This window comes from Cynocephalus volans, chromosome 3, assembly GCF_027409185.1.
Source record: "Cynocephalus volans isolate mCynVol1 chromosome 3, mCynVol1.pri, whole genome shotgun sequence".
Taxonomy (NCBI): Eukaryota; Metazoa; Chordata; class Mammalia; order Dermoptera; family Cynocephalidae; genus Cynocephalus; species Cynocephalus volans.
In genome coordinates, this window is record NC_084462.1 from 184,528,088 (window position 1) to 184,542,839 (window position 14,752).

Genomic DNA, 14,752 nt, shown 5'->3' on the forward strand with positions numbered 1-14,752 from the left:
GTGCTCCATGACAAAGAGGGATAAGGGAGCTGGGACTCACCCAGGCTGAGGCCTGGGCAGAAAGACGGCCGGGAGCCCCGCCAGCCCGTGCTCCCCGAGGCTGCAGGCAGAAGACGAGCCTGTGGTCTCTGCGGGCCACCGCCAGCCCGCCAGCCGCCATTCTGCGGGCCGGCTGGGGCGGGGCGGCCGGTCTCCGCCTGGCACCGGGGAGGCGCAGGGCCAGCGTCCGCCTTACCTGGGCGGCGGACTTGGACCGCTCGGGCCCGCTCAGGCGCTGCCCGCGGAGATAAGGACCCCTCCCCCGGCCCGGGCCGGGGCATCTCCAGGACGGCCTGGGTGTGGCCGCTCCTTCCTCCTCCCGACCCAGTCCCCCAGCCGTCGCAGCTGATCGGTCCCCAAGCTGAAGTTCCGTTGTCCTCCGCCCCTGGCTCGGAGTCCCTTCTTCCGAATTCCCCGGGGACGTTCCCACTGCGGTCCGCTGGGATTCCCCGAGAGCGGCAGGGACTGGGGGAGCTGGCAGAGGCCTGGACGCCCCGCGGGGGTGCGGGGGCTGGGAGTGCGGGCCACCAGGCTGCAACTCTCCCGGCGTGTGTCTCCAGCCCACTGTTTGGGGAAAGTCGGGGGCAAAGTGTGCGGGGAGAAAGTTCTTGCACGCTAATTTGCATCTGTTTGCATTTTAGAGGTGACTCGTCCCCTCCCTGGCTCCGGCAGAATTTAGGATTCCAGCAGGTGCCGCCGGCGGGATGGCGCTGTGGGGTGGGGCGCGCCTCACCGCTCCGGGGGAGCCCCTTGCCCCAGACCCTGGACCCGGGCGACTTCAGCGCCCCGGGCGAGGGCGGCGCTTGGACTCTCGGGAGCATCCCCGCCCCCGCAGCGAGTCCCCGCGGACCCCGTGCGCCCCCGCGCCCGCGGATCGGTCCTCGGCCAGGCCCGAGTCACGCCCAGGGGAGGGGGTGGAACAGATGACTTTTCTTGGCCGGTCGGCCTGGATCCGAGGTCCCGGGGGTCCAAGTCCCCGACTCAGGGGGCGGGGCGCGACGGGCGGGGCTTCAGAGGGGCGGGGTCCCGGGGTTCCTGAAAGGCGCGGACCCGCGGGACCCACCCAGTCTCGCGCCGACCGGCCGCTCCCGCCCCAGCCGCAGCCGCCTGCCCCGGACCCGCCGCCGCCATGCCCAAGTGCCCCAAGTGCCACAGGGAGGTGTACTTCGGTGAGCGCGCGCGCCCGCCTGCCACGCGGCCCGACGCAGCCCGTTAGCCGTGCCCGCATCCACCTGGCGTGCGGGCGGAGACCCCCGCGCCCGATGGTCCCGCTGTCTCTGTCTCTGTGTCTTCCCGCCTCTGGATCCTGCCGTCTGTCCGCTTCTCTGTCCCCCAGCTCTGTGAGTCCCGTCTGGGTCTCCCCGCCTCTGGCTTCCGCCGTCTCTCTCGCCTCCTCTCGGGCGCGCCCTGGGCCAGGACCCCGCGCAGTAGAAGGAACGCGGGGTTGGGGCCGCCCCTCCCGGCGCTAAGCAGAAACAGACGCGGAAACCGACGCCCGGGGCGCGATCCCAGGGCGCGCTGGGTCCCGGGCGCCGCCTTCCCGCCCCGCACGCGCGCCCCGGGGCCCACCCGCGGGAGGGGCGGGAGGAAGCGGGAAGTCCCCGGTCCTTGGATGCGGAGAGGGGTGCCTGCAGGCTCCAGTCCACCCCGGTCACCGGCGCAAAGGCCGAAGGGGCCCCCTCTCCTCCTCTTCCAGCCCAGCCAGCCCTCAGGGGCACGGCCCGGGGCCCGCACTTACAAGTGCCTCAGAAGGCAGCGACCCCTCCCGTTTGTTTGGCTGCACTGGCCTGAGCGGACTGGAGGTGGCCTCCCAACCCCTGGGGCGCACGGGCCGGCTGAGACCTTAGGGTGGGCTGCCAGGGTGAGAGAATGCCTGCGTGGGTGGCGGGGCCCTGAGCGGAAGTGGCTGCAGGAGGCGGGTGTACCCTGTGTTCCCAGAGCAGGGTCTCATGGGGGGCCTGTCTATACCTCTGCAGCTGAGCGGGTGACCTCCCTAGGCAAGGACTGGCATCGGCCCTGTCTGAAGTGTGAGAAATGTGGGAAGACCCTGACCTCAGGGGGCCATGCCGAGGTAGGGAGAGGCCCGGGTGGGGTGGGTGGGGGGAGGGGCATGGGGGTGAGGCACCTCCTCAGGACCCTTCTCTCTGCAGCATGAAGGCAAGCCCTACTGCAACCACCCCTGCTACTCGGCCATGTTCGGGCCCAAAGGTATGCTCCCTGTGACCCCGGACCCAGCCCCCATAGCCTGCCACCCCTAACCTGTTGACTGTTTTTCCTCATTTTCTCTGTAGGCTTTGGGCGGGGTGGAGCTGAGAGTCACACCTTCAAGTAAGCCCAGGTATATCCACTGTCCCCAGCCTCTCCCAGCCCATCCCACCCTCAGGATGGGGATGTCCCCCTCCGTCTCCCTGCCCCTGCGGGCGGGGGTGGAGACTGCACTCACATCTGTCCTTGTCTCTCTGTGCACAGGTTGTGAAGACCTCGTCCCTGGCCACCCGCTGGGCCACTGCTGCCTAAGCAGATGCCAGGCCTTACCTGCAGACACCCAGGGCTCCCCTGTAGCCCCTCGTGCCCACAATAAACCCGAACACTTGGAACTTCTTGTGTGTGCGCTTGCGCGGGCCTGTGCGCTGGGGGCGTGGTCTAGGGGAGCTGCCCAGGGGAGCTGCCCAGGGCTTCTGCCCCCAGGCTCTGCCAGGGGCACCTGCTCTTCCTGCTGCAGCAGGCTCTGCTGCCCGCTGCCTTCTTAAGGAGCTCATCCACCACAGGCCAGAGCCCCCCGCCCCCGCTGTCACTCAGAACCTACCTCTCCGACTGGCAGACCCACGAGATGCCTCTGAGCCCTCCTCGGCATTTCCGCGACGGGGCGAGGGAGGCTTTGCAGGCTGGGGCCAAAGGGTCAGCAGGAACTTGAGGCCTGGGAGGCAGGTCTGGCAGCGGGTCAGAGGGTGATGCAGCTGCGGCTTGTGCTGGTTCCGTTTTTGAGAAGCTTGGGGGAATCACCGTGGGGACTTCTTGCCTGACCCCTTCCCACTTCCTGCTGCCCCACCCCTGTCCCTGTTCTCCCGCCGCTACCCTGCCAGACCAGGCTGTGTTTCCCCAGGGCCGTGCTGGTGCTGTGGCTGCTCAGCCCGTGACCCCAATTCCACATCCCATGTTTGCCCCCATGTGCCCCCACGTGCCAGGGACTTACCAAGGGGCGTGGTGCTCCAGTGGGAAGTGTGAGTCCTGACTGTATAGCAACTGGTTGGGAGCTTTCCGGAAACTCCCTTGACCACTCAGACAGCAGCTGCAGACTGGGCCTCCCTCAGACCCCACCTTCTCCCTCATTGGCCACTCAGCCCTCCCAGGACCCAGCTGATCTAGAGACCCCCGAAGGGCCCTCTCAGCCATGCACATGGCCTGCCTTAGGGCTTTGGTGGATGTACTGAGGCCTGAGCTGGAAGGGTAGTCGAGAGTGGCCTGGAGGGTGGAGTATGTGTGCGTGAGTGGGTGATTCAAGGAGTTCCAAGAGGTGGGGGCCATGGGATGGGGCCAGGGGAGGAGGGAGCAGAGGACGCTAAGGACAACTGGCACTGCAGAGTGGGGAGCAGGTGCACAAAGGAAATCCGAAATCCACCTTGAGCATGGGGGGTGGGCAGTGCTGAATAAGGCTGCAGAGATGCCCTACCCCCTCTCCCCATGACCCCGGCTCCTGCAGCCCCTGCCCTGCCCGTGTATTCCCTGATCTGTCCCTGTGGCCCCCCACTCCTGTGGTTCCTGCCCTACCCCTGTTTCTCTTCACCCCTGTGGCTACTGCCCCCTCACGGCCCTCACCCCCTGCCCTCATACCCAAGGCTCCCATCCCAGTGACTGCCAGCCCCTGTGGCTCCTGCCCCCACGTGGCTCACAGTCCAGGTTGGAGGCTAACTTGGGGTCAACTGTCAGAGAGGTGAGGCCTGCAGGAAAAGTGGGGGTAAGCCAGGCCTCAGGTGGAGGAGGAAGTCATGCCAGGCAGAAGCACAGCAGGTGCGAAGTCCGTGAGAGGGAAAGTACCAGTGAATCAGGAACCAGCACGGGAGGGGTAAGGAATGCGGTCTGCAGGGCTGCGGGGCGCTATGGAGGGACTAGCTGGAGGGTGGCCAGAAAGGCCTTTGGGCTGCGTGGAGAAGGGAGGCAGGACCAGACTGGAGGCCTGGAGGGGAAGGCTGGGGACGGGTGAGTGCAGCAGGCAGCAGCATCCCCACGCTGGCCGAGGGGCAGGCTCTTGGGCTGGGGACCTTGGAGGAGGTGCGCTGAGGGCTGCTGCCCTCGGGTCCGGCTGGGTGTGGCCGTTTGGTAGCCGCTGACGCTCAGGGGAAGGCGAGGATACAAGAGAAATGGCCACTGGGGCTGGGGCGCCCGGAGGCGTGGGGCCCAGGAGGCACCTGGGGTGGGGGTCGAGGTAAGGGCTGCCTCAGAGGAGGTCGGGTATGGGAGGACCGAGGTGAGGACTGGGAGGGAGGTGGCCCCGCGCTTCCTGCGGCCGCGGAGCGCACGGAGAGGTTCCGGGGAGGACCGAGTCTCTTCTCCTTCCCCGTGCCTCTCTCTCGATTTTTCTCCTCCTCCTCTTCCGCCTTCCTCTGCCCCGTCTTCTTTACAGCTCTATTGAGGTATAATCTACATACCATAAAATGCAGCCGACGTAACTGCGCACCCAGAGTTTTGACAAACACACAGCTGTCAACCGTGCGCACAATGCAGTTCTAGACGCCCTCCGCGCGCCCGTCTGCGGCCGCTCCCGCCCCTGTCCGGGCGACCAGCGCCCTGCTCCGTCTGTGCGTGCGCTTGGTCTGGACATTGCATACGAACAGGACCTTGCATCACGGTCCCCGCGCCCGGCACGGCCCAGAGGCGGCCTCGCGGACCGCTCCCTGTGGCTGATGGCACTAAAGCGCGGGGAGCCGCCGTGTCCCGGCCTTCGTGCGAACGCCCCTCGCAGCGCTGCGTGCACGGCCAACAGCTGAGGTCTAACTCCGGAAGAAACGGCCGGGCTGCTTGGCGGGGTGGCGGGGGGCAGAGGCTACGGCCGGGACGGACGGAGCGGCTGGGCTCTGCAGGGGGGGACTCGGGACGGGGCTTCGGACGGCTCACTTTTCCGGGAGCCCCCGCTCACATCTGCAGTGCTGAGCTGTCGGGGGCGCGGCGGGGGCGGCCCTCACCTGGGTGCCGGGGCTGCCCATCGCCGTCGGGGCCGAGAGTGGCCTGCCCGGGTCTGTGCGGCCGCGGCCCTCCGGGGCCCCAGGGGGCGCTGTCGGACGCGTGCGCACTCAGCGACCCCGCGTCTGCGGAGCCCTCCCCGCAGTTGCTAGGTTGCCAGTGGCGTGAGGCCCTGATTGGTGAGGTCTAGGTCGGGTGTCGCGGTGATTGGACCGGCGAGGGCGGACTCCGCGGATCTGTCAACACCGAGGGCACCGCCCAGAACACGGAAGTGCCTCCTCACGGGACGGAACAGACCGCACTCAAACGCCAGGGGCGCCACTCATTGGGCTGGAGCCGCGAAGCGGGTCCCAGCGGGCGCGGTGATTGGACACGGGGACGCAGCCCGCGCGGTGACTGGTCGCTGGGCGCGGCCGGCAGTGGCGGGCGATCCGAGGAAGGCTAGTGCTGGGGGCATGGGGAGGCGGCGGCGCCGGGTGGACCGGACGGCCGGGGCCGGAGCGGGGGCCCTGCCTGAAGCCATCGCCGCGCTGAGTCGGTCGCTGCCCGCCGGGCCCAGTCCCGAGATCTTCCGCCGCGCCAAGTTCGATCGTCCGGAGGCGGTGTGGACCGCGGGGCCGGGCGGGGGCCCCGGCGGACGCAAGGGGGCGGGCCGGCTCCGCTGACAGCCCCCTTTTTATTTCCCGCAGGCCCCCGCGCTCTGGCGGCTTCTCTTCCGTGTGCTATACCCGCTCCCGGCGGACGGAGCCTCGGCCTCGCCCTCCCCGGGTAAGCCCCGACCCCAGGTCAAGCCCCGCCCCAGTATGCTCTGCTCCGCCCACCGGGGGTGGTGACACTGGCCCCGCCCACTCCCGTGACGTTCTGTTCCGGCATGCCCCGCCCTCCAGGGCAAACCCCGCCCACTCAGGGTAAGCCCCGCCCCTGCAAGCTCTGCCCCGCCTACCGGGTCGGTAGCGCTGGCCCCGGCCAGCCCCGTAAGCCTCGACCCCGGTTAGCCCCTGGCCTAATTCGAGGCCCCGCCCTCTGATTGTCCCCTCTGAGGCGGGTCTCTGCTTGGGGTTCGTCCGGGGCGGTCTATGGAGGGGTCCAGGTGGTGTAACCTCCAGGCGGCGACCCCCTGAGCTGGTGGTCTCCTACCCCAGAGGCCCAAGCCCGCTTGGTGAAGTCAGCGCTGCGCGCCCAGGGCTACCCGAGAACTGCGCTGGCGCAGATCCCCGAGGACGGCTCCCAGGGCAGCCGGGAGCTGCTGCTGGCTGTGTCTTGGCTTCTGGCCCGAGGACCCCTTCTCGAGCGGCTGTTGGCCCAGACCCGCGTGCAGCTGGGCGACGAGATGCCAGTGTGCGAGGTGGGTGTGGGCAGAGGGAGAGCCGGCCCCGCCCTCGCCGGAAGCCCTGGAGTCTCTCCATGGGCTCAAGTTCTGTGGCCAGAGCAACGGCAACCTGGGTCCCCCCACCTGCCCCGTGTCTTCCGCTTTGATCCTCAGGACAGCTTTGTGCCGGGCTCTCCGGCTGCCCCGCTGAGGATGCCGAGACTGGTCCTATGCTGGGAGCACCTTTATTCTTGCCTCCACTGCCCTCCTTGCCCGGGCCCCTCCTTCGGGGCAGGGTGGGGTGTGGGAGCAGGGCCTGACCCTTGCCCCTTTCCAGTGTAAGGTCCTGGCCAGCTCTGGCCCATCGGCGCCCCATGTGGAAGCAGAAGGCCCTGTGGACATCCGCCGAGTGCAGTGGCTGATGGGACAGCTACGGTTCCGGTGGCGACACCTGCTCTGCAGTCAGCAAGAGCAGTGCTCTCTCCTGAGCAAGGTAGAGCAGGCACATGGCTTTCCACCAGGGGCCAGTTATCCTGGCTACCCGCCACCCTAGCTCCCTGCAGCCCCACACAGCCCGCTCTGTCTGCCTGCTTTTAGCCCGTCTTGCTAGGCTCATCTTGGGCTGGGGCCCAGGCTTTTGGCTGGGTGTGGGCCTTCCCAGGCCTGGCTGGGGCTGGTGGGGGTTGGGTACTGCCCTGGGGTGGCTCCAGGTGGTCCAGGTGGGGGGCCCAGGGCAGGACGGAGCTGGGCAGTGTTGGGGCAGGGGCCAGTGGGTGGACAGGTTCTCAGCCCCACTGGAAGGGCAGAAACTGGGCATCAGAGAGCCCACAGTGTTGGCTTCTTGTCCCCAGTAGTCACTAAGCACTGGAATGGGCTCCATGCCATGGGGGAGCCACTGACTCCTGGACACTTGAGAGGGAGGAAGGCACCCACCCACCACATCCTGGTGTGGGCTGATTTGGGGGTGGTGGGCAGCTCCCGCAGGGGCTTCTGAAGGCCAGTAGGGGTCAGCTGCAGGGACACAGGTGGCCAGGGGTATGCCCGGTGTGAAGTCAGGGCTGATGGGAGGCCGGATGGTGGCCACAGGCAGGGCTCCTTGGTGCTGAGACACCCCCCCACCCCCGCAGCCCTGCCCTGGGCAGAGGGTCTGTTGCTCAGTCTGCCTTTCCTGGGACCACTCACTCCCTCTTGTCTGGCCTTGGCTCCAGCCACCTTACCTGCTCGGGACATGCTCACCTGTTAAACCTCTGTCCCTCCCTGCCCGCCTTGGCAGTCGCTCTCTGTCCCCACCATTGGCCTCACTGGACCGCTGTGCCAGTTCAGAGGCTGTTCTTCCCCCTACTCATGCCTGCAAGGGAGGTCTGAACCTTCCAGAGCCTGGCACTTGACAAGCCAAGGGGGGAAGCAGGGTGCCCTATTCCACCCCCACCTTCCCTCCTGAGATTGCCTGGTACCCCTACCTCTGCAGGGGGCCCCCTAGTGGGCCCTGGGCACTGGGCCAGACCCCTAGTGGTGCTGACAGCAGTCTTGAGCCTGCCCTGCCCAGCTGTGGCCCTCTCTGAGTCCCGTTTCCTCACCTGCACTGTGGGCTCCGAAGGCCAGCCTCACTGGACCAACCAGTGGAGGCCCAGTGCTGTGGGGAGGTACCCACCCCCTCAGCCTGGGATTTGCATGCCTGTTTCAGATCCACGTGTACACCCGAGGCTGCCACAGTGACCGGAGCTTTGGCCATCTGTCTGTTGCTGAAACTGAGATGCTCAGGGACCCAGAGGGTGGCCAGCAGGTAAGGGCTGGCAAGGGGCTGTGGTGAGTTCTGCAGATGGTGAGGAGGTACCTGTTGAGGAGGACCTGGGGCAGTTGTTGGGCTTTGAGCTATGGGTGTCTCTTGGTGTTTGCCAAGCTCACCATCATTGCTGGGGTGGGTGACAGGTCTGTCCTCCGGGCCTCTCCAGCCCCATGGACCATCCACCTTTCCGGGAATCCAGACCAGGGGCTGTGTGTGCATGTCCTCTGTGGCTGGGCATGGCCAGGATTCAGGGGACATAGGTGGGCCAGGTTAGCATCTGGCTAAGTGGGAGATGGCTGGAATTAAGGAACACTGATCTTAGGTCTGAGCTGAGGTGCCTCAAGCCCATACAAGTGTCATCTGGTGTGTGAGAGGTACCTGGGGGTGGGGAGAGGCTGACCCAGCACACAGTTCACACTGGGCGACCAGCTAGGTACAGGGCTGACCATGGGAGGGGACAGCGCCCTTCAGAGCCTGGGGCCAGGCTCACATGGGGCCTGTTTGGATGGGTCTGCCAAGATTTGGCGGGCCTTCGTTCTGCTTGCTGAGCTGGGGGTACTTGGGGGGCTCAATGCTTGCAGGCAGGGCTGCCCCAGGCATCAGGGTCCTGGGCAGATCCTGGGCCCCAGATAGCACAGCCCTGGAGAAAAGCTGGGTTCTGAGCCCCTGATGGCCATGTGACCTCGGCCAGCTGATGTCCTCCTCTGTTTGTCCGGGACTGCTAGGGCACTGACCGGAAGTGCATCAGGGTTGGCCGGTCCCCAGGCTTCTTTCCCAGGAATGTCCAGTTCCTCCATCCCTGCTGTCCCCTCCCCTCATCTCTGCTGACTTCCCATCCCTATCCTTCTTTTTGAGGGCCTGCCCACCTATCATTATTGGTTCCTTTCTATTGGCTGGCTTTGCCTGGGCGTGGCAGAGGGGGGAGTCCCAGGACAGGCACAGGGCTGGCTGTCACCTGTGGGCCTGGCTCTGGACCATTCCGAGTAGTAGGGCCTGCATGTTGGACAAGAGGGCTGGGGCTCAGGGCTGGTGTGACCCCTCCTTCCAGGCCCAGTCCCCTTTTTCTGCCTTTTCCCTCCCCAGTCCCCGAGACTTGGCCCCTTCATCTTGTTTGAGGGGCAGGCTCATCCTGCAACCTGGACAGATGGGAGCAGGGGGACTCAGGGGTCAGAGGCAGATGGCCCAGCTCCTGGCCCCCACAATATCTGTCATCTGCTGGAGGCAGATTCCAGCTCTGGAGCCTGGTGCATGCACCCTTGTGGACTGAGGGTGACTGTCTGGCCCCGGGTGCCAGCTGGGCCTACGTCCCTGGCCGAAGCCTGGCTGGGCCCAGCTAGGTAGGGCCTGCACTTGGCCTTGGAGGTACTGAGGCAGCACTTGGGTGTCCTGACGTGCTCTTGGCTCTGTTCTTCTTTTAGAGGTGACTCAGCGAGGCATAGGCCTCTAGCCCATGGGGCTAGAAGCTGCCCTGGCCCCAGCTTGGTCCTGCTTGGGACCCCTCTGTGAGGCCACCCTCTGTGGTGGGATGGGGGCCTGGCGGGGTGAAGCTCCCTCTTCTCCTGAAGGCTATTGTGTTTGTGCTGCAGGATTCTGGACAGCTGTGGCCAGATGGCCTGGGGCCACGGGTCAGCTTTCCTCCAAGGTTTCTGGAGGGGGAGCTGGACCTGCTTACCCAAAGTGCCTGCACTCCTGGGACCTGGAATGATCTATAGCTAGTGTGTGGGCAGCCTTGCATACTGCTGGGTGACTGGGAAGCCCCTCGTTTGCTGGTGGGGCCTGTAGCCTTCCGTTTGCATCCCCCTGTGCCCTGGTCCCTGCCCTAGTCCTAGGGCAGTGTGGGGACAGGGGAAGAGAGATGCTGCCTGAAGAGACTGCAGAATTGGTGAGGGGAAGGAGAGGAGGGGAAGGGGGCTTGTTTGCTTTTCTTCTGTTGTTCCTGACCACCCCCCCTCTCCAGGCTATGGGGTGTCAGGGTATCCTGTGAGACTGTTCTTGGAAACAGCATTACCTGCCGTTCTGTTAGGTGTGGGGGATGTGTGAGATAGGGCCTCTGCTCTTCTCATGGCCAGCTGGGTGGTGGGTGTGGCTGTAGGTGGATCTGACTGCAGGTCTGCCTGACTCTGCTCCGGCCCGGATTGGCAGGGCCCTTGGTCTCTCGTTCAAGTCCATATACATCCACCACCTCTGCCTGCCTGGCCTGCACTCTGGGTTCCTGTGGAGCCACGGGTTGTGGGGGATGTGGGTGTGGAGGGCCTGGCATGTGCTGTCCCCAGCAGGGGTGTCCCCCTCTGCCTGATTGAACTTACTTTCTGTGGAGTGTGGGTCGGCAGAGCAGCCACTGCGGTCTGGCTGTTTGTCCTGGCCTTAGACATGCACAGGGTGGAGGTGAATGTGTTTGGGGGGCACCCTTGGTTCCCAGATCACCCAGCAGTCTGTCTTCTAGAAGGAACTGGGTCTGCAGCCACTGGGGGGGGAGGGGGGATCTGGTGAACCAGAGGACTGGGGGCTGGGTGGTGGCTCTTGGCTCCAGCTTCTTGAAGCAGGGCTAGGGGCGGTGGTGCTGGAGCGCGTGGCCACACTGCCTATGAACCTCTGGGCACATTGCATGCACAGGCATCTCCTGGCTGTGCTCCACAGCATGTGCATTTGTGCAGGGCCAGCAGGCGCCTGGCTGTTGGGATGGGGAGGCTGGGGGTGGGGTCTTCTGACCTGGCTCAGCTCTATGATCTCCACCTAGTGCCCCAGCCCATCCTCCATCCTCCCACCTGGGCCTCTGTGCAGACTCCTCCCTGCCATTGGGGTCCTTGGTTACCCAGAGCCCGGAAGGTTCCCCAGTCCCGGGCCTCCCCATCTGCCCGCAGCCCCCTAGGTGAAACCCCAAGTCAGTCAGGGATGTGGGGCAGAGGTCTTGCGTCAAGGGGCACCTGGACTCAGCCCCAGGCCCTGTGGGATTTGCATTTGGGGTTGGCATGGGGGACCATGGGCATTTCCCAGAAGGGGAGGGCCAGCTCCAGCCAGGCCGGTAGTGCCTGGTTGTGTGTCAGGGTAGGGGCTACTTGCCCTGTAGAAAGGGTGCTGAAGCTCGAAGGGAGCCGTTTTAGCCGGTGGGTGGGCCGCCGAGTCACCACCAGGGTGTCCTGCTGATTGCTGTGGCACAGAAGGAGGGAGGGCTCTAGTGGCAGGGTGTGCGGTGGGTGGGGTGGCAGGGTCTTGGCGCTGGGGGTCTGCTGTCCATTCATGGGTCCTGCAGGAGGTCCTGAGCCAGCTGTGGTTTGCTTTCCAGCTGCTGCGGATGCTGGAGTGTGAGAATGCGCGCCTGGAGGCCGCTCTGGCGTGGCGGCGCTGCGAGCTGGTCTTCTGGCAGTGGATGGTAAGCAGGCCCTGCGCGCTCCTGTCTCCCCTCTTCCTGGCCTTGACTGCAGCAGCCCTGTGGTGGTGGGGGTGGGGAGGGTCTTCCCATTTCCCAAAGAGGAAGAGGAGGCTCTAGGGAGGCCACTCACCTCTGAGAGTGAAGCTGGACTTGCACCCAGGCCTGGTGGCTCTGAGTCTGGGGCTCTTTCTAGAATGTCTGCTTTTCTTGTGGGGAGGCCCAATGCTGCCAGCCCTTGCCTCTGGCCTATACTTGTCAGGAGTCTGCAGCCTTCCAGAAGTCTGGTCTTTGTGCCTCCCTGAGCACTGTGCCTTCTGGGGTGATGGTAGCTGTCCAGCCCTTGGTGGGGCCTCGGTGGGCCACTACTGTGCCCTGGGCTTCTGTGCCCTCTGTCCCCACTGGCTGGGAAGCCTGTGCTTGGTGCACGCCCTCTCCTTGGTCTCTCTCTGCAGGACACAGTTCTGGATGCTTGCCCCCCAGAGGCCCCTGCTGCGGCCTCACAGCCTACGTTCCTGCCCAGAATCCCTGAGTACTGGGTGGATGAGTTGGAGCTGGTGGCGCGGGAGCTGCAGGCCCTGCAGGAGGAGCTGAGGCTGGCGGTGGAGACCCGGCGGGCAGCCTGGGAGGCCAGGGTGAGTGCCCCCGTGCCCCGCTGTGCCCACTCTCCCCAGCCTCGGCCCCGCCCCTTGCTCGGGGAGGGCTGGCTGGAGGGCTCTAGTTGAATTACACGGCTTAGTCTGATTAGGTGTGAGGCTGGCCGATAATCTGATTAGCTTTGGTAGGTGATACACCCCCACGCGCCAGATTCTAGTGCGGTGGGAGGTGCACAGTGAAGGGTCCCCGCCGCTCCCACCGCTCCCAGACCACCCTGTCGGCGGTCGGCCCGTTCTGCAGGGGATTCTTGCATGAAGAGAGGAAGTCTGAGCGCTGTGGTGGCGCCAGTCCCCACCGCGCCGGCTCTGTGCCGGGCCACGGGCCGCGCGTCTACTCACACGTCGCGGTCGTTTCTCCATGCGCTTGCCCGAGACCTGTTTGACCTGCTGGCGGACGCGTGGGTCACCCCTCCCCCAGACACCTGGCTTGTCCTCCCCCCAGGAGCAGGTTCGTGGCTGTGAACACTGGGCCACATTCGCCGCATCTGCTTCCCTTTTCTAAAGCGTGTTCCCTTAAAATTTTCAGTAGGCGCTCTAAAGAGCAAGGGCGTTTCCTTTGTGCCTGCAACCCCAGGCACTGCCGCTGCCCCAGTGGGCGTCCGCCTGCCTCCACCTGCTGTCCTGCTGCTGCAGGCTGCCTGTGGCTGGGTCTCCCCCGCCAGGCCGGGCTGGAGCACCCCCCACCCCCGCCCCTCCCGCGACAGCTGAAGCTCCCCTGAAGTGTGCCGGCGATCCTCTTGTGGGAACCGAGCAGTGCTTGTCCCAGCTCAGGGCCCTGTTCCTTTTTGAGAACTCTAAGAGCAGGGCGATTCAGCAGAGCCCCAGGGGTTCAGGGAAGGAGGGGATGTAGCCTCCTCAAGCTCCTCAGTGTGGCCACCCACCCCACCAGGCCAGTTGCCCACGGTTTTGGGATGGGACTGCTCTGAGGGCCAGAGGCAGCAGCAGTGGGAGTCCCCCAGCCAGGCGTCCCTGGGTCAGCCCCACCCCACGCTGCCTGCTCCTGGGGGGCAGTGGGAAGGTGGAAAGCTGATTTAGCAGAGGGAGGTGGGTGGTGGGAGGTGGGAGGGTGGGCTTGGAGGGGTGTCCCTGAGGGTCTTCTCTCTGAGCTCTGGAGGGACTTTGAGAGACTTAGCCTGCTGAGAGCTGCTAAGCCCACTCCCCCTGCCCGGCAAGTGAGTTGGGCCTGTAGCTGGGTGGTCCTGAGAGAGGGGACCTGGGGGATAGAGGCTGGTGACCCTGCTCCTGCAGGGCTTTGGGGGCAGCCAGGCTACCCACCCCTGTCCCTGTGGCTCCACTGCCCCTGGCTTACAGGTGCTCAGTGAGGGTTAAGCAGGGCTGGGACAGGTGGGGGCCGTTGGAGCTGGCCTGGGCTTGGCCCACTTTTCTTTGGATGAGGCGAGATCTGAACAGCCCTTTGGGAGGCAGTGGGTGCTGCAGGGCTGTTGGGAGCTGGCTTCTGGAGTCCTGAGGGGGGCCTGAGGCCAGCGTCCTGGGGAGACAGAGCTGCCCTTTGGCTCACAAGTCCCTATGTCTTCTCCCATACAGGTTGGAGGCCAGGGCTGGGGGCTGGAGTGGACTGCTATGCGGCAGGCTTTGAAGGAGGCTGTGGAACAGGAGCTTGCAGCCCTGCAGCGGTCCTGGGAGCAACACAGGGGCCCAGCGCAGCCCCATGGGCCCCACCGGCTGGTGAGAAGTGAGGAGGGGGCAACAGGAGGCTGGGGCCTGTGGGCATCTGAGGTGATTGGGACGCTGAAGAGCCAGGAGGCCTGTCTGGAGGCAGTGCTGTGCCAACTACAGGGACAGTGTCGGCAGGAGCTGGCCAGGCTGGCGGGAGCCCTGCCTGGCCTCATCTGGATCCCACCACCTGGACGCTGAGAGCCACAGCCATGCCCTCCCTGTGTGGGACCTGCCCTGGCCCGCCTGGCTGAGTGTCAGAGGAGTAGATTCCAGGATGGGTGGCTGCAGGACAATGCAGGTGCAGAGCTCCAGCCAGACATTCACTCCGGGACTGGGGCTGTCCTGACTTTGGCCAGAGCCCAGCCCTTGGCCAGCACTCTAGGGGAAACATCAGGCTGGTCCCCCTGAGGAGGTCATAACAGGCCTCATCTGGTGGTTGTGTGCATTCAGGGTCTGCAGGGGACTCAGAAATAAACTGTGGAGGCCTCCCTGTAGGGACCAGAGGCCTGCCCTCCTGCTACCCTTTCAGGTTTGCCTGTCAGGGGATGGGAGGGGGAGGAGTAGAGCTCAGGCCCAGGGGAGGGAGAGCCTGTGTGGTGGTGGCTGAGGCTGGGCACGGTGCAGGGCTGGCTGACAGCACATGGTGAGGGTCAGAAGCCCTGGGGGAGTGGTGGCTGTGGAAGTCCAGGACTCCCCTGAGTGGAATTGTCCCAATGACCCCCTGTGCCCTGTAGTCCTGG

The 14,752-nt window shown here is 65.5% G+C and overlaps 2 protein-coding genes across 4 annotated transcripts; both read left to right on the top strand.

Annotated features, from left to right (window-relative positions):
• The first annotated feature begins 659 nt into the window (after positions 1-659).
• On the top strand, positions 660-2,636 carry CRIP1 (cysteine rich protein 1). Of its 2 annotated transcripts, XM_063091756.1 has the most exons (6): positions 660-729; positions 1,137-1,208; positions 2,016-2,110; positions 2,190-2,247; positions 2,331-2,377; positions 2,509-2,636. In XM_063091756.1, the coding sequence occupies exons 2-5, from the start codon at positions 1,169-1,171 to the stop codon at positions 2,369-2,371; spliced, it is 234 nt and encodes a 77-aa protein (XP_062947826.1). In that variant the 5' UTR covers positions 660-729; positions 1,137-1,168; the 3' UTR covers positions 2,372-2,377; positions 2,509-2,636. The 2 variants fall into 2 exon arrangements, with proteins under 2 accessions (XP_062947826.1, XP_062947825.1); XM_063091755.1 differs by lacking the exon at positions 660-729 and having other exon boundaries at positions 1,081-1,208.
• A 3,036-nt stretch (positions 2,637-5,672) lies between these two features.
• Positions 5,673-14,421, top strand: TEDC1 (tubulin epsilon and delta complex 1). 2 transcript variants are annotated; one of them, XM_063091871.1, is made up of 8 exons: positions 5,673-5,819; positions 5,907-5,985; positions 6,360-6,562; positions 6,864-7,019; positions 8,211-8,309; positions 11,596-11,682; positions 12,135-12,314; positions 13,881-14,421. In XM_063091871.1, the coding sequence occupies exons 1-8, from the start codon at positions 5,673-5,675 to the stop codon at positions 14,208-14,210; spliced, it is 1,281 nt and encodes a 426-aa protein (XP_062947941.1). In that variant the 3' UTR covers positions 14,211-14,421. The 2 variants fall into 2 exon arrangements, with proteins under 2 accessions (XP_062947941.1, XP_062947942.1); XM_063091872.1 differs by lacking the exon at positions 8,211-8,309.
• The last annotated feature ends 331 nt before the right edge of the window (positions 14,422-14,752 follow it).

Bases quoted from the DNA above. Each gene is read 5' to 3' on its own strand.
- CRIP1 (XM_063091756.1), top strand. From the start codon at position 1,169: ATGCCCAAGTGCCCCAAGTGCCACAGGGAGGTGTACTTCG. The intron at 1,209-2,015 runs GTGAGCGCGCGC...ATACCTCTGCAG, and splicing joins CCACAGGGAGGTGTACTTCG to CTGAGCGGGTGACCTCCCTA. The intron at 2,111-2,189 runs GTAGGGAGAGGC...TTCTCTCTGCAG, and splicing joins CCTCAGGGGGCCATGCCGAG to CATGAAGGCAAGCCCTACTG.
- TEDC1 (XM_063091871.1), top strand. From the start codon at position 5,673: ATGGGGAGGCGGCGGCGCCGGGTGGACCGGACGGCCGGGGCCGGAGCG. The intron at 7,020-8,210 runs GTAGAGCAGGCA...TGCCTGTTTCAG, and splicing joins AGTGCTCTCTCCTGAGCAAG to ATCCACGTGTACACCCGAGG. The intron at 12,315-13,880 runs GTGAGTGCCCCC...TCTCCCATACAG, and splicing joins GGGCAGCCTGGGAGGCCAGG to GTTGGAGGCCAGGGCTGGGG.